This window comes from Sapajus apella, unplaced genomic scaffold (genome assembly GCF_009761245.1).
Source record: "Sapajus apella isolate SASKATOON/1434 unplaced genomic scaffold, GSC_monkey_1.0 scaffold78, whole genome shotgun sequence".
Taxonomy (NCBI): domain Eukaryota; kingdom Metazoa; phylum Chordata; class Mammalia; order Primates; family Cebidae; genus Sapajus; species Sapajus apella.
In genome coordinates, this window is record NW_022437018.1 from 8,832,048 (window position 1) to 8,848,787 (window position 16,740).

Here is a 16,740-nt window from a genome sequence, read left to right on the forward strand (position 1 = left end):
GAGACAAGGGGCTCCATACACATAGCATTAGATAGATGAGAATTCCGTGAAAAAGGATAAGCCATCCAATAAACTAGCATAGACCCAGAGCTTAAAATAAATACATTTGCATTCTGGCAGTTTGAACAGCAGAGTTATTTGGAAGAATGGCACTAAAGAGAATGAGCCCCTTTTAGGGCAGCCAAGAGCTAGATTTTGCTAGTTAAGCATTTAAAGTAAAACAGAGGCCAATTGGAATCATCATTTTGTACTGGAAAAAAAAAGAAATGCAGGCTTTGGAGTCAAACAGAATCAGTTTCAAATACCAGCCTTGCCCCTCAGTAGTTGAGTGACTCAAGCAAGTTACCTAACTTCTCTAAATCTCAGTTTTTTCGCCTGTAACCAAAGATAGTGCATTCCTTCCACACTTCTTGAGAAGATAATTTGATGTAAAGCACCCAGGACAATGTCTAGTGTATAGCAGTTACTGAAATTTTTTAAAGGTGGCATACAAACATAATGATAGCAGGCTTTGGCAGGAAGAACTATAAAATATTGTCTTAAGAACAAAAGAGTAGGTGCTGAAATCAAACAAAGACAATTGAAATAGAAAAAAACTGTTCACCTTGTGACATTATATAAAATAGAATAAAAGAGATCAATGAATAGATAAGGTCAGATGGCAAAGATAAGCTAAGTAATAAGACGAGTTAAGGAATAATAAAAGGTGAGAGAAAAGAAAAGTAGCAAATAGATTAAAATGTCCAAAGACAGGTATGAATGCAGACTGGCCTTTCCAGTAAGATATGATTAGGACATTAGGGACCCTAAGAAAGAAGCTAAAGACCTTCAGTTGACCGGGTAGGAAGAAAGACAGGGAGAAAGCATAAGACCCCAGGGAGACAACGCAAGCTACGTCTTAAGCAGTCTGTCTGCCGAGGGCTTGAGCCTTCCAGCTCTGAAGGCGCCCTTGGCTCAGGCAGCAGTAAAGGAAGTGCACTAATGAGCAGAAGGGCAGGGTGCTGAGCGCAGCGACTGCCAAACTTCCTGGTCAAGCAGGGGTTTTTTGATTTCATAAATCAATTACAATGTGCTGTATTGATTTCTCAAAGTCAGTAGGACTTAAAAAGTTAATGAGCAAAATATTTTTTTATTATTTTTGAAAACACTGCAGTGTCTACAGCTTAGCACATTCGGCAGAAAGACAAATGGAGGCTTTGGCTGCCGCAGATTTCATTCCATCCTAGCCCCCTCTCAGCCATGTTCCTCATCTCAGCATCAGCAAAGAATCAGGAGCTGGCATACGACCCTGGTGCATTATGCCAACAAATCTCTCCCTGGTATCTGAAGCAGGGGCAGCCCCAGCTAATGTGACTGTGTTTAGGCACTACTGAATTTTGTACGGGTGCCCAGGCTTCTCCAGATGGAGCAAGCAAGAAACGGAACGAGAAACCCATCTGACCAAGGATATAAAATACAGTAGGACTGCATTTGTGATTGTGGTTCTTAATAAGCAGTCGCAGCCTTCTTCTTCCCAACCGTGATAACATCGAAACTGGGGTTTTTATTGAGCTCTTTATTTTGTACAACACCAAAAATAAGAAAATTGCTAAAGAGTTTATTCTGCCACTCAACCCCTAGCCCGATGTCAACAGCATCGGAAATGAACTTAGGTGGAGGGAAGCATAGACAGTTTAGTCTTTCTCCGCAGCAAAGTTATCCCATGCATACAGTTTTCAGGGAAAAAAATGCATACTGGGAGATAAATACATTCTGGTAAAATTTTACTGTTAAAATGTACTACCTGTTAAAAATGTACTGTTCTAGGATTGTAAAATAATTAATGTTCAAAATAATAGCTAACATTTTAGCACTTACTAGGTGCTAGGCTCTGTGCTAAGTCCTTTGCATACACCATGTCTTTTAATTCTTAGAACAACGGTAAATGGTAGATGCTATTATTATCTCAGTTTTATAGTTGATGATAATTGGGGCTTAGGTAGCCTAAATATCGCCTGCATGCCATGTAGTAAGTGACATTATGAAGTCTCATCTGTTTATACCAGAGCCTGTGTTCATTCCATCAGTAAATAGTTATTGAGCACCTAACACATGCCAGCCACTATTTTAGGAGTCATCCACTACAAAAAAATCACTTTTTTTTTAGATGGAGTCTTGCTCTGTCGCCCAGGCTAGAGTGCAGTGGCATCATCTCAGCACATTGCAACCTCTGCCTCCTGGGTTCAAGTGATTCTCCTGCCTCAACCTCCCGACTAACTGGGACTACAGGTGCCTGCCACCATGCCTAGCTAATTTTTTTATATTTTAGTAGAGACAGGGTTTCACCATATTGGCCAGGCTGGTCTCAAACTCCTGACTTCGTGATCCACCCACCTCAGCATCCCAAAATGCTGGGATTACAGGCATGAGCTACTGCGCCTGGCCCCCCCAAAAAACACTTTTTAAATCAAGATAATGTATTTACCAGAAATGAAACTATTTCAAGGAATGATATTCTTTCAGAATGCGATTTCACTTTTTGTCAGGATTGAGAACCAAAAATCCAGAAAAGAGTTGATCAACTGGCTAAAGGGAAACTAAGAGAATAGCAGACATTACTCTGAATATGTGAATACAGCAAATTAGAGTGATGGAAGAACAAAAGGAAGGTAAAAAGTCTAAGAAGCTAATTTTTTCTTGTATAGAGGAGGAAGATAAAATTGACCAAATGTAAATACGAGAGAAAGGGTGATTACTAAAAGTAACACTAAAGAAATTTGTGTTTCTTAGGAAGTCATTTTGTCTCACAAACCCAACAAAGCCATAAGGATAGATTAAAAAATAAACTGCTATAAAAACTTGATTTTCAAAATACCTCTCAATGAGTTCATGATTCCTTTTAATATTATTAGGGTAATTAGTAACTATAGCCTGCAGAGAAGAGGGTAATTAAGATTACTCTCTTATTTATTCCTTTATGCTTTTTTTCCCTGTATGTACTTAATGACTAAAGTCATACTTAAATGACTTAAGAAAATGTGCTACAAATAAAGGAAAATGAAAATTTAAATAATTTATTTTTGGTAATTTTCCTTTCACTTTCACAAAACACACAGACAAACAAAATTAGGTAAAGACATTCCATACAAAACATTGCCTTTTACTGACACACATTCCTTGCTCTGTTTTTGCGCTCTTTTTTTTAAGCACAAGAACATTAATTGAAGGTAGGCGATCCGGCACCTGCCTAGATCCTACCCGCGTTTCTTACAATCCTTTCTCTTCTTCTCTACTCTTGAGCCAAAATATTTCAGTTCTACAAACATACAGAACTCAGCCCTGCCTTTGTTTCTTTGTCTTAGATTTTTCCTTTGTCTAGAATGTTTTTTCCTAGATATTTTCCTTATGGCAGCCTTCTGTAAGACTAACGTTATCTAATACTTTGTCACAGAGGCATTTCCTACCACGTTTACCAATCATGGGTGAGTAAAATCAGTTTATTTAGTAAAGGGGTGATTTATAGTAATATAGTGATTATTTATTATTAGAAAGTTTAATAATACGATAGCAGATACAATGCAGAATTCTGTACTATAAGAGCTGGGAAGTGGTTACCAAGGGTGAGAGAATACAGGAAGGAACAGTTCCTACAGCTCAGAACATGAAAATATTGGAGAGGGTTGCCCAACAGAAACTTGCCCAACAGGAACTTGGCCTTGGGTAGAGAAAAATACTGCCAATCAGTGGGGAGCTGGCAGGGAGGATCCAGGGGAAAGTATACCGAGCCCTCTTCCTCCCCTAGCTCTCAAACCTTCTGCAGATGTTTCCCAATGATCAAACACAACAGAAAGCCCATAGTAAGGCAGACCAACGATATAGTCCACAAAGGCTGGCCTTCTGGAGTGTAAAGCAGCATGAGGACAGGCAAAGAGCAGACCAGGAGGGGCAAGTGGAAATAATCAGCAAGCTCCCAATCCCATTGCCCTGAGTCACTTCCTACTGCGTTCTTTTAACTATTTGCGTTGCACTTAAAATTCCGATATTTTCTTTTTAGTTGGTGTATCTGTTTAACTAACTATAAATTCCAGATTTGCCTGTCTGGTGGATCAGTATGCCCCAGAGACTACATCAGTGCCTGCATATGTTAGATATAAGTACTTGTTGGATTAATTACAATAGCAAGACTGCCAGGCATGGTGGCTCATGCCTGTAATCCCAACACTTTGGGAAGCCGAGGCGGGCAGATCACTTGGGGCCAGGAGTTCAAGACCAGCCTGTCCAACATGAAATCCCATCTCTAATAAAAATACAAAAATTTGCCAGGCATGGTGGCACGTGCCTGTAGTCCCAACAATTCTGGAGGCTGAGGCAGGAGAATCGCTTGAACCCAGTAAGTAGAGGTTATAGTAAGCCAAGATTGCACCACTGCCCTTCAGCCTGAGTGACAGAACAAGACTCCATTTCAAATATATAAAATAAAATAAAATAGCATGACTTCTGTGATTAAAAACAACACACTGAAAAAAGTAATCATTCATGAGAAGATACTCTAGAGTTTATAGGAGAATGATACAAAAGGATACCTCATTTTACCCGACAAGAATTTCAGAATGAATCAACCATAGTCAGCTATACCTTGTAAGTCAACTTTTACAACTCTATGGCTATTGGGCTAATCATGTTGATTTATCATATCTAGCAAAATGGAGATCATACTACCTATTTGCAGTTAACATGACAGTTAAATAACACATGATAGTCAGTCATTTCCCCATTCATTAACTCGTTCGTTTAACAGATATTTATGGAACACCTACTATGGCATTGTAAATACAGCAGTGCACCAAATAGCCAAAAGTCACTGTCATCATGAAGTTTATATTTGAATAAGGAGTCAAGGTCATGTGGTCAAAATAGGCCTCACTAATAAGCTGTTATATGAGCCAAGATCTGAAGGAAGCAAGAAGGAGAAACCAAGGAGATTTAGAAGATTATCTGGGCAGTAAGAATAGCAAGTACAGAAGTCCCGACGTGAAGTCCTTTTAGCATTGTAGAGGAGAGCAAGCAGGCAAAGTTGTCTAGAGCCAAGTGTGTAGGTTTTGAAACATGGACACAGGGCAGGACTAATAAAAGAGGGAAGCAGAGTATGTTGTAAGGACTTAATTTTTCCTCTGAATGAAACAGGTGGCCTCAAAGTGACACATGACATGACCTGACTCAGACTGTAACAGGGGAGCAAGGCAGAATTACAGAGACAGTTATGAGTATCACATGGATTCAGGTGAGAGATGATGATGGGAGAAGCGATCAGAGTCTGCGGATTTACATTTGAAGGTAAAGGTTAAAAGATTTCTTGATGATAGAACGTAGGGCTAAAGAATCAGAAAGGAGTCACAAGATGCTGAGTTTAGGGGTCTTTGCAATCAAAGATGCTCAGGAAGACTTTGTTATTTGTTGTTTAATTTTTTTTCCAGTTGACTTTGAAAAACAAAGGCTCATCCAATTGTTTTTTACCTCGCTGCCATGAAAATTCATCCAGTTACTACTGTCTCATTGCCATGAAGCATTGAGGAAATGTCTGGTCCTTAAATTTTGTGTAGTTAACTTTGGAACACCATTTTTCCATTCAAAGGCTTACCATTACACTTTAAACATAGAATACTGAACATAAGGTAAGAAGCTGGCAAAATAAAAATTATGAACTACTTCATTTCTGTGAATTTTGCTCATGATAACTAAATTTGGATAAATTTTACAAAGCTGAATTGAGATCCAGATTTAAGATTTAAGTCGTGGCTTTACAATTTATGTTAGTTTACAATGAATTAAAGGAACTCCTTTTTATGCAGAAGGTTTTAAAAAATCAGGCTTTTGTATTTTTTAAATGGTCTTTTAAAAAATTTCTATCATAACAAATGTGGGTTACCAAATTATAAGGAATTAGAATATGATCACATGCTTTAGTATCAAAACTTTATTTAATATAATGTAGTCTTTGGTCAATGATTTATTATCCTTTAAGAAGGGAGAGACTGTGTAGTATCCTGAAGGAACAGAGGCTTTGAAGACAGAAACTAAATTCAAATTTCCAATTCCTCTGTAACTTCCTGGCATCATAAACTTGGATCAGGTTTCCTAATCTTCAAACTCAAGTTTCTTCATTGACTTAAAAATTGTCCCCAAAATAATGCTACCTCACAGTATCATTGAGAAGATTATATTCAAGTTTTCTGTTTGTTTGAATTTAGCTCATTTGGACTTTACTAATTTAATAGAGATTATGATTTTGGTAGAAATCCATCAAAACAACATTTACGCCAATATAACGATTTTCTAGCTATTACACAAATACTCATCTAAAGTTAAAGTATGTATCTTTTATTGACATTCCACAAACTCAGTCATTCTTACTGAGTTGAAAAGCTCCAAATTCTGGGTATTGTGTGTGTTTTTTTATTTAGCTGTCATTGTGACAATTTTATTCTGAACATAAATCTATTTCTAGACCAGCATGCAGTATTTTATATAGTATGGCAAAGAAGTTGATATTTTTGTTATGATATACTACGTTATGTAAGTGCTTCTGACTGCAAACACTAACAGTTCATGTTTAACACCTTTCAGAACATTCTGCAGTCTGATTAGGTCCTCTCTCAATACTAGAAACTAAAATGAGGCCACAGCTAAGAAGAAAGGAGACGGGTGCAATTTTTTCCCTACTTAGTCTTGTTCCCTAATAATAATACTTACAATCAATAGATCATAATAAACCTCTTTCCTGAAACTCTGCCCTCCACCCCGTTTCTCTCCACCCTACACACACGCACTTAAATACACCGGGTTCCTCTATTTGCTCCACCACTCATTGAAGGATCATCTTCCCCTCATTTCCTTACACAACCAGGTGCTTCCTGGGCTTTGTTCCTCAATGTTTCCTTTCACTTAAAAAACAATTTCTTTACAACCTAGGCTGGGCACGGTGGTTCACACCTGTAATCCCAGCACTTTGGGAGGCCAAAACAGGCGGATCATGAGGTCAAGAGATTGAAACCATCCTAGTCAACATGGTGAAACCCTATCTCTACTAAAAATACAAAAATTAGCCAGGTGTGGTGATGCATGCCTATAGTCTCAGCTACTCAGGAGGCTGAGGCAGGAGAATCACTTGAACCCATGAGGCAGAGGTTGCAATGAGTCAAGATCGTATCACTGCACTCTAGCCTGGGTGACAGAGCGAGACTCAATCTCAAAAAAAAAAAAAAAAAAAAAAATTCCCTTTACATTCCCCTCCCTTTTATCAGTCTTGTTACACCTCATAGCAAGAAAAAGTATTTTTTTTATTTCCTGCATTTCCTGGAAATTGTATCTGCTTTCCTTGGATGGCTCTTGTCTAGCAGCAAGACATGAAGTCAGATTTGGAGTAAATAATCTCTTTAAAAGTGATGCCAAGGCCTTATTCCTCTTCTTTCTCCCATTGGCTGTAGCAGAGGGCCCTCCTAGGGCTCTATATTTAACTCTTGAATTAATCGGCTGTTATTTTAGAATACAGCATAAAGTTCTCACATATTTAGTGTATATCAACTTATTCCCTGAAAGTTCACAGAAACAAGCATTGTGGCAGAGGAAAATTTGTTGAAAAATATTGTTCCAAAATCTTGCTTTCTGATTATATTTGTATGTGTAACAGAATTAGACTACTCTAATAGCTGAATTTGTTTTTATTTCATTGTGGAATAAAATGAGAGCTGCAGATGCCACACTATGGTTTGTCATATATGTTTGGTCATGTGGTTTTGTTCAGACATGTTCGCTACATGTATGAACTCAAATGTCCATGTTAGTTGACAAACAAAAGGAGTGGGTAAAGAGATGTATGTACATACTGAAATAATTTTTTCTATATTTGAGTAAATAGCTTATCTAACCTAACAGTCTTTATGAAATAAGACTACTTATTTAAATTTTAAAAGAATTTACCTCTAGATTGGTTTTTGGGTGAATTTCCTGAGAAAATTCATTTTCTTGGTACAGAGGATTATCATACTTGGCTGCTGGTCTGAGCTCACCCAGGAAACAGAGTTGAATGTTTTTATTATTCACGAGAGTGTAAGATCTCAAAGTACAGAAGTTACACTATGATTATTTAGTGGCAGTAGGACTTAACACAGTTCCTGGCATTTAGTGTTTAAGAAATATTTGTTGAACTTCATTAAAAAATTAAGACAGCTACCTCACTATCTTAGTTTATATACATATTTTCAGGCACATTTATATTATACAAAGAAAAATACATCTCTAATCCTTGCATAAAACCGATAAGAAGCTCCTCTCACTATGAGATGGGTTGGAGAAGTCTTCATTTGCTTTAAGAGTTTACACTCAAGCTTGTCAGTAGACATCATTAAGCTGTTAGCAGATTCCTTCTCTTGCCCAGTTGAATCTGCTTCATGAACCAAGTCAGGTTCTCTCCCATGGGAAAAATCATGACGTGTGGCCAGCGTGTCCCATTGCCTCCCAACATCCACAGCAGCCACCCAACACTGTAGGGCTGTGGCCAGGTGAGGGGACTTTGAAACTGTAGTGCTATCCTTTGAAGCTACCACAGTTCTCCTCTATTCTGAATTAACCACATCTTTGTTTCCATTTAAATAAGAAAGATGCACAGAGGGTCAACTTACCCATTATTGAACATATTTTGCATATGGGATTTCTAATCACCATATTATTCTAGGGATGTTTGCAGATGGAACCTATTTAGATTTTCTTTTTACATGGATGCCTAGAGAATCATGGGAAAAACTAGAAATCGTCTAATTCTAGTCTAATACCCACATTTAGCATTCAAGGTAACTGAGAAATAAAGAGGTCACCTGTTGCTCAAGATGACTCAGCAAGTTAGCAGTCAGTGTAGACCAGATAAGTGTCCTTTTCTCTACACCACATGGATAATGGATGTTTATAGCAAAGCTAATATTGAACCGCTTGAAATTCATTTGGATCATCTGTAACCAAAATCTGTCCTTTACCAACACACATATCCTATTCAAGGAAGTAAAATGTGACTAGAATCATGGACATTTTTAGCATGTCAATTTCAGTAGATCAAGTAGAACTCTAGTTAATTTGCTTTGAACGGTGGGGCAAGAAAAGCATCATTATTCCTATGAACATTTAACACTTTTTGAGTAACCATAATGGCATATATTGAACATTTTGTTGTTACAAACATCTGCTAATGATGGAAATGTATTTGCTAGTGGCACAAGTCTTACAAGGTACCCTGCAGAAGAACCTTCAGAAAATAACCTCTGACCTTGAAGAACAGATATTTTAAAAACATACAACATAGGGGTTTTGTACATGAACAGCACTTTGGAGTTTTTCCAACTTTTCAAACATTCAGTGAAGTAAAAATGTCATTATGCCAAGTTTTCTAAATTTTCATATTTCAAATTAGTGTAATTTGAGGGAAGTTATTTAAATGGTCTGCATGTTACTTATCCAGACATATATCTCTAAGTACCAATGTTCAGGAATTAGTTTGCTTTTCTGAAATAATATTTAAAATAATCCTTTTAAAAATTAAAGGATATTTTATCAACATTAATAGCCTATCTCAGAAAATTGTATTAATACTACATGACAGGTAACACATGTCATCACATTTTATCTCTATTTATTTTGATTTTTGAAGTGGGTTTGATTTTTGAGTTTAAAAGGGTATATTTGAACATTACAAAGTAACACTAAAAAATAAAAACATTTTGTAGACTCAATGAAAACAAAATATTTTATCCATCATTTAGTAACATTTGCCAGCGCTCTGTGCTGTTTAAACTTTATAAACTGTATCACATCTAGGATATTTTCTAGTCTCTTCTATATAGATGCCAAAATAACCTCAAATACTTTTATTTAATCAGCTCTGATTATTTTATACCAGAGAAACCTCATCCTAGAAAAGAAGGCCATCTATTCACAACTCCTGTTGGCTACTGACCTTCATACCTCCTCTCTCAGTGGTCTGTCTTGGGTCTTCTTTCACTGTGCATGTTCTGTGGTTGATTTGATCCAGTCACTCTGCAGCAAACATTCTTGTATGTCTCTTTGTGAACGTCAACAATTAGGATATGGACTTCCTCAGCTTTACCAGACGTTGCCAAATTGCTCTCCAAAGAACTGATACCAATTTACATTCCAACCAGCAGTGAATGAAAGTTTCAGTTTCTGTACCTTCTAGATATATATATTGCCATGCTTTAATTTTTATCATCTAATGGCTGTGAGATGCAATCTTATCATTGATTTAATTTGTATTTCCCTAATCACTGGTGAAGCTAATCATCTTTCTACATTTATTTGCCCTTTGGTTTTCCACTTCCGTAAATTGACTCTTTATATCCTTTACCTACTGGTTGTTCCTTTGAGCTTCTCCCTCCTTCTCCTTTTCCTATGATTCCTCCTCCTTCTCTCTTCCTCCTCTAATTCTCCTCCTCCTTCTTCTTGTTCCTAGGAGTTCTTATATTATCTGAATAAAAATTCCTTGTCAGTTCTAGTTTTATGCAATACAAATATGTTCTTCCAGTTTGTGGCTTGTCCTTTCCTTTTTTTTCATGGCAACAGAAATTTAAATTCTAATGAATACATTTATCCGTCTTTTCATTTAACACTTAATGCCTCAGTTGAAAATTGTTATCCCAGAGTTATAGAACTATTTTCTTAAAAGTATTTATCACAATTTGAACATGTTGTTGATCATATTTAAGTCTTTAATCAATCTGTTGTTTCTATTTGTTCATAATGTGAAGCAGGTGTTAAAAACATGCACTTTGAATGAAGAGACCCCCAAACAGGCTTTGTGTGAGCAACATGGCCGTTTATTCACCTGGGTGCAGGTGGGCTAAGGCCGAAAACGGCGTTAGCAAAGGGCGGTGGGATAGGAGTTGGTTTTAGAGGTTTGCGGTGGGCAGTGGAAAGTTACAGAGTAAGATCAGTTACAGTGGTGGGGGTAGGGGCAAGGTGTATACATTACCATCAGTTCAGTTACAATGGAAGGCGGGGTAAGAGTAGTTAAGATGGTAGGGTGGGGCAGGGAGTATTCACATTATCAACTGAGGCCAGGCAGAGGACTTTAGACTTTCTGGGTCAGGGTTTGCACATGGAGGCCTGATAGCAGTAATCTAGCCTTATGTTTTCCTTATGGATAATTCTTATTTATTAATTAATCCACTATTCCCTCCCTCTTATCAATTTAAATGCCTTTTTACTGATACAACAAGGCTTTTATGAGAGAGGATTGCTTTGAGGCTCTCTATCCTCTTCAATTTGACCATTTTTCTATCTCTGTGCCATTACTATACTGCTTTAGTTGTTATAGCTTTATATTATTTTATATCGGTGTTTCAGTTATTTATTGCTACAAAACAAAACAGTAGATGTTTTCTAAAAATCATTATTTTCCATGATTTTGTGGACAACTATAAAATTATGTTTCCCATGGTATCAGCCCAGGCACTGGGACAATCATGAGGTCCAAAATAGCCTCATTCATATGGTTGACTACCACAGTGCTAGCTGACAAATGGGAGCCCAACTGGGGTTTTCAATTAAAGCTTTTGTTTTCCTCCATGTGGGTATCTTTATGTGGCTATTTGAGCTTTGGAAAGCACAACAGATGGAATCCAAGAAGAAATATTCCAAAAAGCAAAGGCAGAAGTTGCAGATATCTAGCCTCAGAAATCACTCAAAGCCACCACTGTCTTATTTTATTGCTACAAGTAGATTAAAAGAAGGTAGACTGCACCTCTTGATGGGGGAGTGGCAATGTCACATTTCTAAAAAGCATGTGGGAAAGAAAATAGTGTTGTGATTATCTCTGGAAATCACAATCTATTGCATTCTGGCAGGACAAGCCTTATCATTTCATTATGCTTCTTCAACATCATTTTGGACCTTTTTCCTTCCAACTATGAATCTATAAATTTTAGAGTTAACTTTTCTGGATCCATCCAAAATTTTTAACGTGGTTTTGAGTGAACTTTCAGATAACATTCTTCCACAAATGTTTCTCTTTTTTTTGAGATGGAGTTTCACTCTTGTTACCCAGGCTGGAGTGCAATGGCTCAATCTCAGCTCACCGCAACCTCTGCCTCCTGGGTTCAAGCAATTCTCCTGCCTCAGCCTCCTGAATAGCTGGGACTACAGGCACGTGCCACCATGCCCAGCTAATTTTTGTATTTTTAGTAGAGACGGGGTTTCACCGTGTTGACCAGGATGGTCTCGATCTCTTGACCTCGTGATCCACCCGCCTTAGCCTCCCAAAGTGCTGGGATTATAGGTGTGAGCCACCGTGCCTGGCCAAATGTTTCTTAAGTACCTCCTATGCTCTTGCACTACTGATATATAAACAAACAAACAAAAAAAACAGACAAAACTCCATCTTTCATTGATTCTGTATTTCAGATTATGTGGAGAAAATAAAAATATTTATGACCTTTGGTCTTCTAATAAATAAATATATTTTGTTTATCAAATCTGGTTAGGTCTTCTTTTATGTCCTTCATCTAAGCTTTATAATTTCTTCTTATAAATTTGTATAATACCTCTCTTACCTGACTCATACAGTTTTTTGTCTTGTTTTTCGTGATATTTAAACTAAGATCTTTGGGGTAAAGCTCTGTATCTTCTGATCACACCAAGTACATTGCCAGATGTAGCAGGACAATGTAACTTGGTGAACAGACTGAATAAAAATCAAAGTAAAAAGTTTAATTTTCCATTTATAAATATTAATCATGCCAGATCAAACTATCTTAACCACCATTCATGTAGTAAGTGAGCTGGCATCACTCTATGCTTATAGAGGGTCCCTTGTATAAAAACTAGTAAGTAATGTAAAGGAGCAACTACCCAATTACTCCAATGGTTAAAAGGAAAAGATGAAAAGAAAAAACAAGGAAGAAAGGAAAATGCTCTCCAAGCTTTATATGGACATTTAACAGACATTTAAAGTAGTTAAAAATGGGTTTGCTTAGCCTTTGTTAATCACACCTTTAGCTAATAACTTTGAAACTTGCTTCTCCATTAGGTACAGTGTGGAACAAGTTAGCTCACTTAATAAATGGAATGAAGCTCAGTGTGAGTCTCTTTAAAAGCACAAGAACATTCCTATTTCATCCCTCAATTACCAAATATCTACAATTCCTAGTTTTACATCATGCTGAACTTTTAAAGTAGGAAAAGAGTAATTGAAGTAATGTTACAATAGCAAATGATATAAAAATAGCATTAAGTACAAGGATACCTAAGACTCATTATTTCAATTCTTTACTCTCACGATGGGCAGATCTGACACTGTGAAAATTGCTGACAAAATCATGACTTGACACAAAACAGAATTTTTCACATTTCAAGTTGTGATAAAGATAAGGAATAGCCTGATGACTATTTCACTATATTCAATACTATTTATAGTATACAGCTGCAGGTCTTTGTATATCTAGGAATTATTGTGAAGCAGTTTTACAAAACATCAGTCCTTTAAGAATTTCCATACATTGTATAAGTAATTTAAAATCTGCTGAATGTTAGCATATGAGATGTAAAACTAGGAAACCAGAATGCAACAAGTGGAAAACATGGGCTCAGCTAAAACCACAACACATGCTACAGTGGAACTCTCCACAAGGTCTATCTTCCTGCTACCTCTGTCCTGGTACGTCCCAGGGTCCACGGCTTCTCATTCCAAGTGCATGCTAAATACTCCTAAATCTAGCTCTTTAGCCCAAGGTTTATTACTTGAGCAACAGACTCATGTTTCCAATTCCTCCAAGGTATCATTGCTTGAATATCACAGAAAAACTGCATACTCCATAATCTCAGACATAACCTGTGATTTCTATACTCACCTCCTTTTGTATTTCTAACTCAGTGAATAGAACCACCATGCACTCAGACCTCTGTGACAGAAACTTGGATGTCTTTGAAGACATTTTTCCCTCTCTCTTACTTCCCAGATGAAACTGATTACCAAGTCCTGAGAGTTACACAGGATCTCATCCTTTTATGTCTGACCAGTTTCCTCTTCTTCATACCCACTGCCATAGGCTTGGTTCAGGTCCTCATTATCACCTACATGACCCATGGTAGCAGTCAGCTTGCTGGACCCCCTGCTTCTAGATGTACCTCTTTTAATCCATTCTCCAAACATTCACCAAATGATCTTTTCAAAATGCAAAGCAGATAAAATTACTCATATTCACCTGTTTAACACATTTCAAAGTTTACCAATATTCTCGCAGGATACATTGCAAATCCTTAAAATATTACCTGGCTCTTGTCTACATCTCTATATTTTTTTTATTAAGTTCTGGTCCTTTCTTCATCTGCTACCTATCTATGCCAGACTACTAAGACTCACAGTGAGACTCAGTAATTTGTAGCTTTGTTCACATTGCTCCTTCTGCCTAAAAGATCTTCAAATCCTCTCCCTACCCAGCTTTAACCTGATGAATTTCTTCTCATTCTTCCGGTCTAATGCAAGCATTACTGCCTCTATAAACCTTCCTGAAACCCACATGTGGAATTACACACTCCCATCTTTGTTTCATAAATCTAATAAGAGCTAATATTTGTGGAGTACTTATATTGCATTAGACATTATATTCAGTGGTTGATTACATTATTGTATCCTATAAACTTATAAATTATTTTCACATTATCTTACTACTATATCCTTCATAGTCACTTGTAAATTAATTCAGTATGCTACCTACTTATTTATGTATTTTTTTTATATTCTCCTCCTAGCCTGAAAATTGCTTAGGATCAAATTGTGTTTTATCTTACTCTGTATTGCCTAAAGCTATTTCATTGCACAAGTAGGTCTCAAAGCTCTGTTGATAAATGAAGTTTAATGATTTCAAGGAGAATGATATTATATAATTAGAGATGTTATCAGATGCATTAAAAATTTTAATGCATCCTGAATCAAAGCAATTATCTAACTTAGTAGCTGTGCAACAAAGTAAAAAGAGCAAGAGTGCCATTATGTCTCAAAGAGAAGCTTGTTTAATAATGCATGTTTGTGCTGGGCGCGGTGGCTCACGCCTGTAATCCTAGCACCTTGGGAGGCTGAGCTGGGCTGATCACCTGAGCTCAGGAGTTGGAAACCAGCCTGAGCAATACAGTAAAACCCTGTCTCTACTAAAATACAAAAGAAATTAGCCAGGCGTGGCGGCGTGTGCCTGTAGTCCTAGCTACTCAGGAGGCTGAGGCAGGAGAAGTCTTCGAACCTGGGAGGCAGAGGTTTCAGTGAGCCAAGATCGTGCCACTGCACTCCAGCCTAAGCAACAGAGACTCCATCTCTACAATAATAATAATAATAATAATGCATATTTGTATCAATCACTTATGTGTTTACTTGAGTTAATTACAGCCTATGCAGTTTTCTGCTTGCCCAACTTATTGGAAAAAAAAATTCTAAGGACATGTATAAAAATATTGTCTAAAATAGCATTTGAAATTTCGCTCTAAAATTATACCGTTAAACATAGTAATTCTAAACAATTCCATGTGAACTAACATCTGTAAATGTTCAGCAATCATCCACCTGTTGACAGTCTATAATTTAGCTTTGTAAGTACTACTGGTTTGTGACATTAAATCATGAGGTTTAATATTTCATCTTGGATAAAATGCAAAAGACCGTCAAGAATAAGCCAGACATGTCGCTGCCTGGACAGCAAGGAAGTTATAGATCTGTGGACATTAATACTAACAGAGAATCATACTGTTCCCAAAGCTTTTCAATGTGGTGGCAAGAATAAGAGTAGAAGATGATGAGCACATCAAACAGCTTTTTCATCCTTGCTTATGTCAAGTGTTTGGCAAAACAACCCTTTGTCTTATTTCAGCATTTCAGAGGCCTAATTTTCCGTGGTTGTGACTCACATATCCTATTCATAGGCTGAGGTCTTATAAAAGTGAACGTGACTGAGATACAACCTGAGCAGGAAATACTTGTTTATTACCAAATGACCACAAATTCTTGTTTGTAAAAATTAGTTTACCTGTATTAAATTATTTCAATTACATTTCAAAGATTTTAAAACTAGCACTTTAAGCATGATGTATCATCTAAAAACTGATAAAATAGTAGCATTTCAGAGGCATATCTAGAACATTTTAAGCCAAATTCTTGTCCATTCGTAAGCTCTGGTAAAGCCTTTAGTTGCCTGCTATTTAGTAAGCCTATATCTTAATATGTACTCTTATAACTAAATATTCCTATACACTGTTTTCCTAAATTCAGGGTTCTGGATATTCTTCCCCTCTTTGTTAGAAAACCATCTCTCTGTTCTATTACATTTCTTCCCAATTAAGTTTGCCATCTAAATACCTCATTAAATAATCTTATACCTTATTCCATCATAACAATCTATAAGAGAAATGTTCACCAGGCAGAGGAAGTCCTCAAATGTGTTGCTATTTCCCATTCTGTTCTTAGTTAGTGGGTCAACTATGCACAAAATCACCCAAGCCAGAAACCTACCATCATCTATTCCACTCCATCCCCATACACTAATTGGTGATTAAGACCTATTGACTCTTCCTCCTGAATATATTGCAAATCTATTTGTTCCTCATCAAGTTCACTACCACTGCTTCATCATTCATCACTTGGATTATTGTAGTGATTTTCTAATTGGCCTCCCTGCCCCCAGCTTCAGTTCCATCTCCTCACTTCTTCCCCATTCCAGT

General features: G+C 37.0%; 2 protein-coding genes across 6 annotated transcripts in view; one reads left to right on the plus strand and one right to left on the minus strand.

Annotated features, from left to right (window-relative positions):
* The window catches only part of CTNNA3 (catenin alpha 3), a 1,791,515-nt gene that overhangs the window by 1,060,353 nt on the left and 714,422 nt on the right, over nucleotides 1-16,740 (minus strand). The window lies entirely within an intron of this gene.
* LRRTM3 (leucine rich repeat transmembrane neuronal 3) overlaps nucleotides 1-16,740 on the plus strand; it is a 177,102-nt gene that overhangs the window by 57,784 nt on the left and 102,578 nt on the right. Inside the window, exon 3 of one of the 2 annotated variants that reach the window (XM_032252669.1) lies at nucleotides 1,154-2,195. The exons of the other annotated variant lie outside the window; for it this stretch is intronic. Within the exon in view, the coding sequence (XP_032108560.1) occupies nucleotides 1,154-1,327 (174 nt within the window). The 3' untranslated portion in view covers nucleotides 1,328-2,195. Of the gene's footprint in view, nucleotides 1-1,153; nucleotides 2,196-16,740 lie in introns of those variants that run through there. 2 annotated transcript variants of the gene reach the window in all.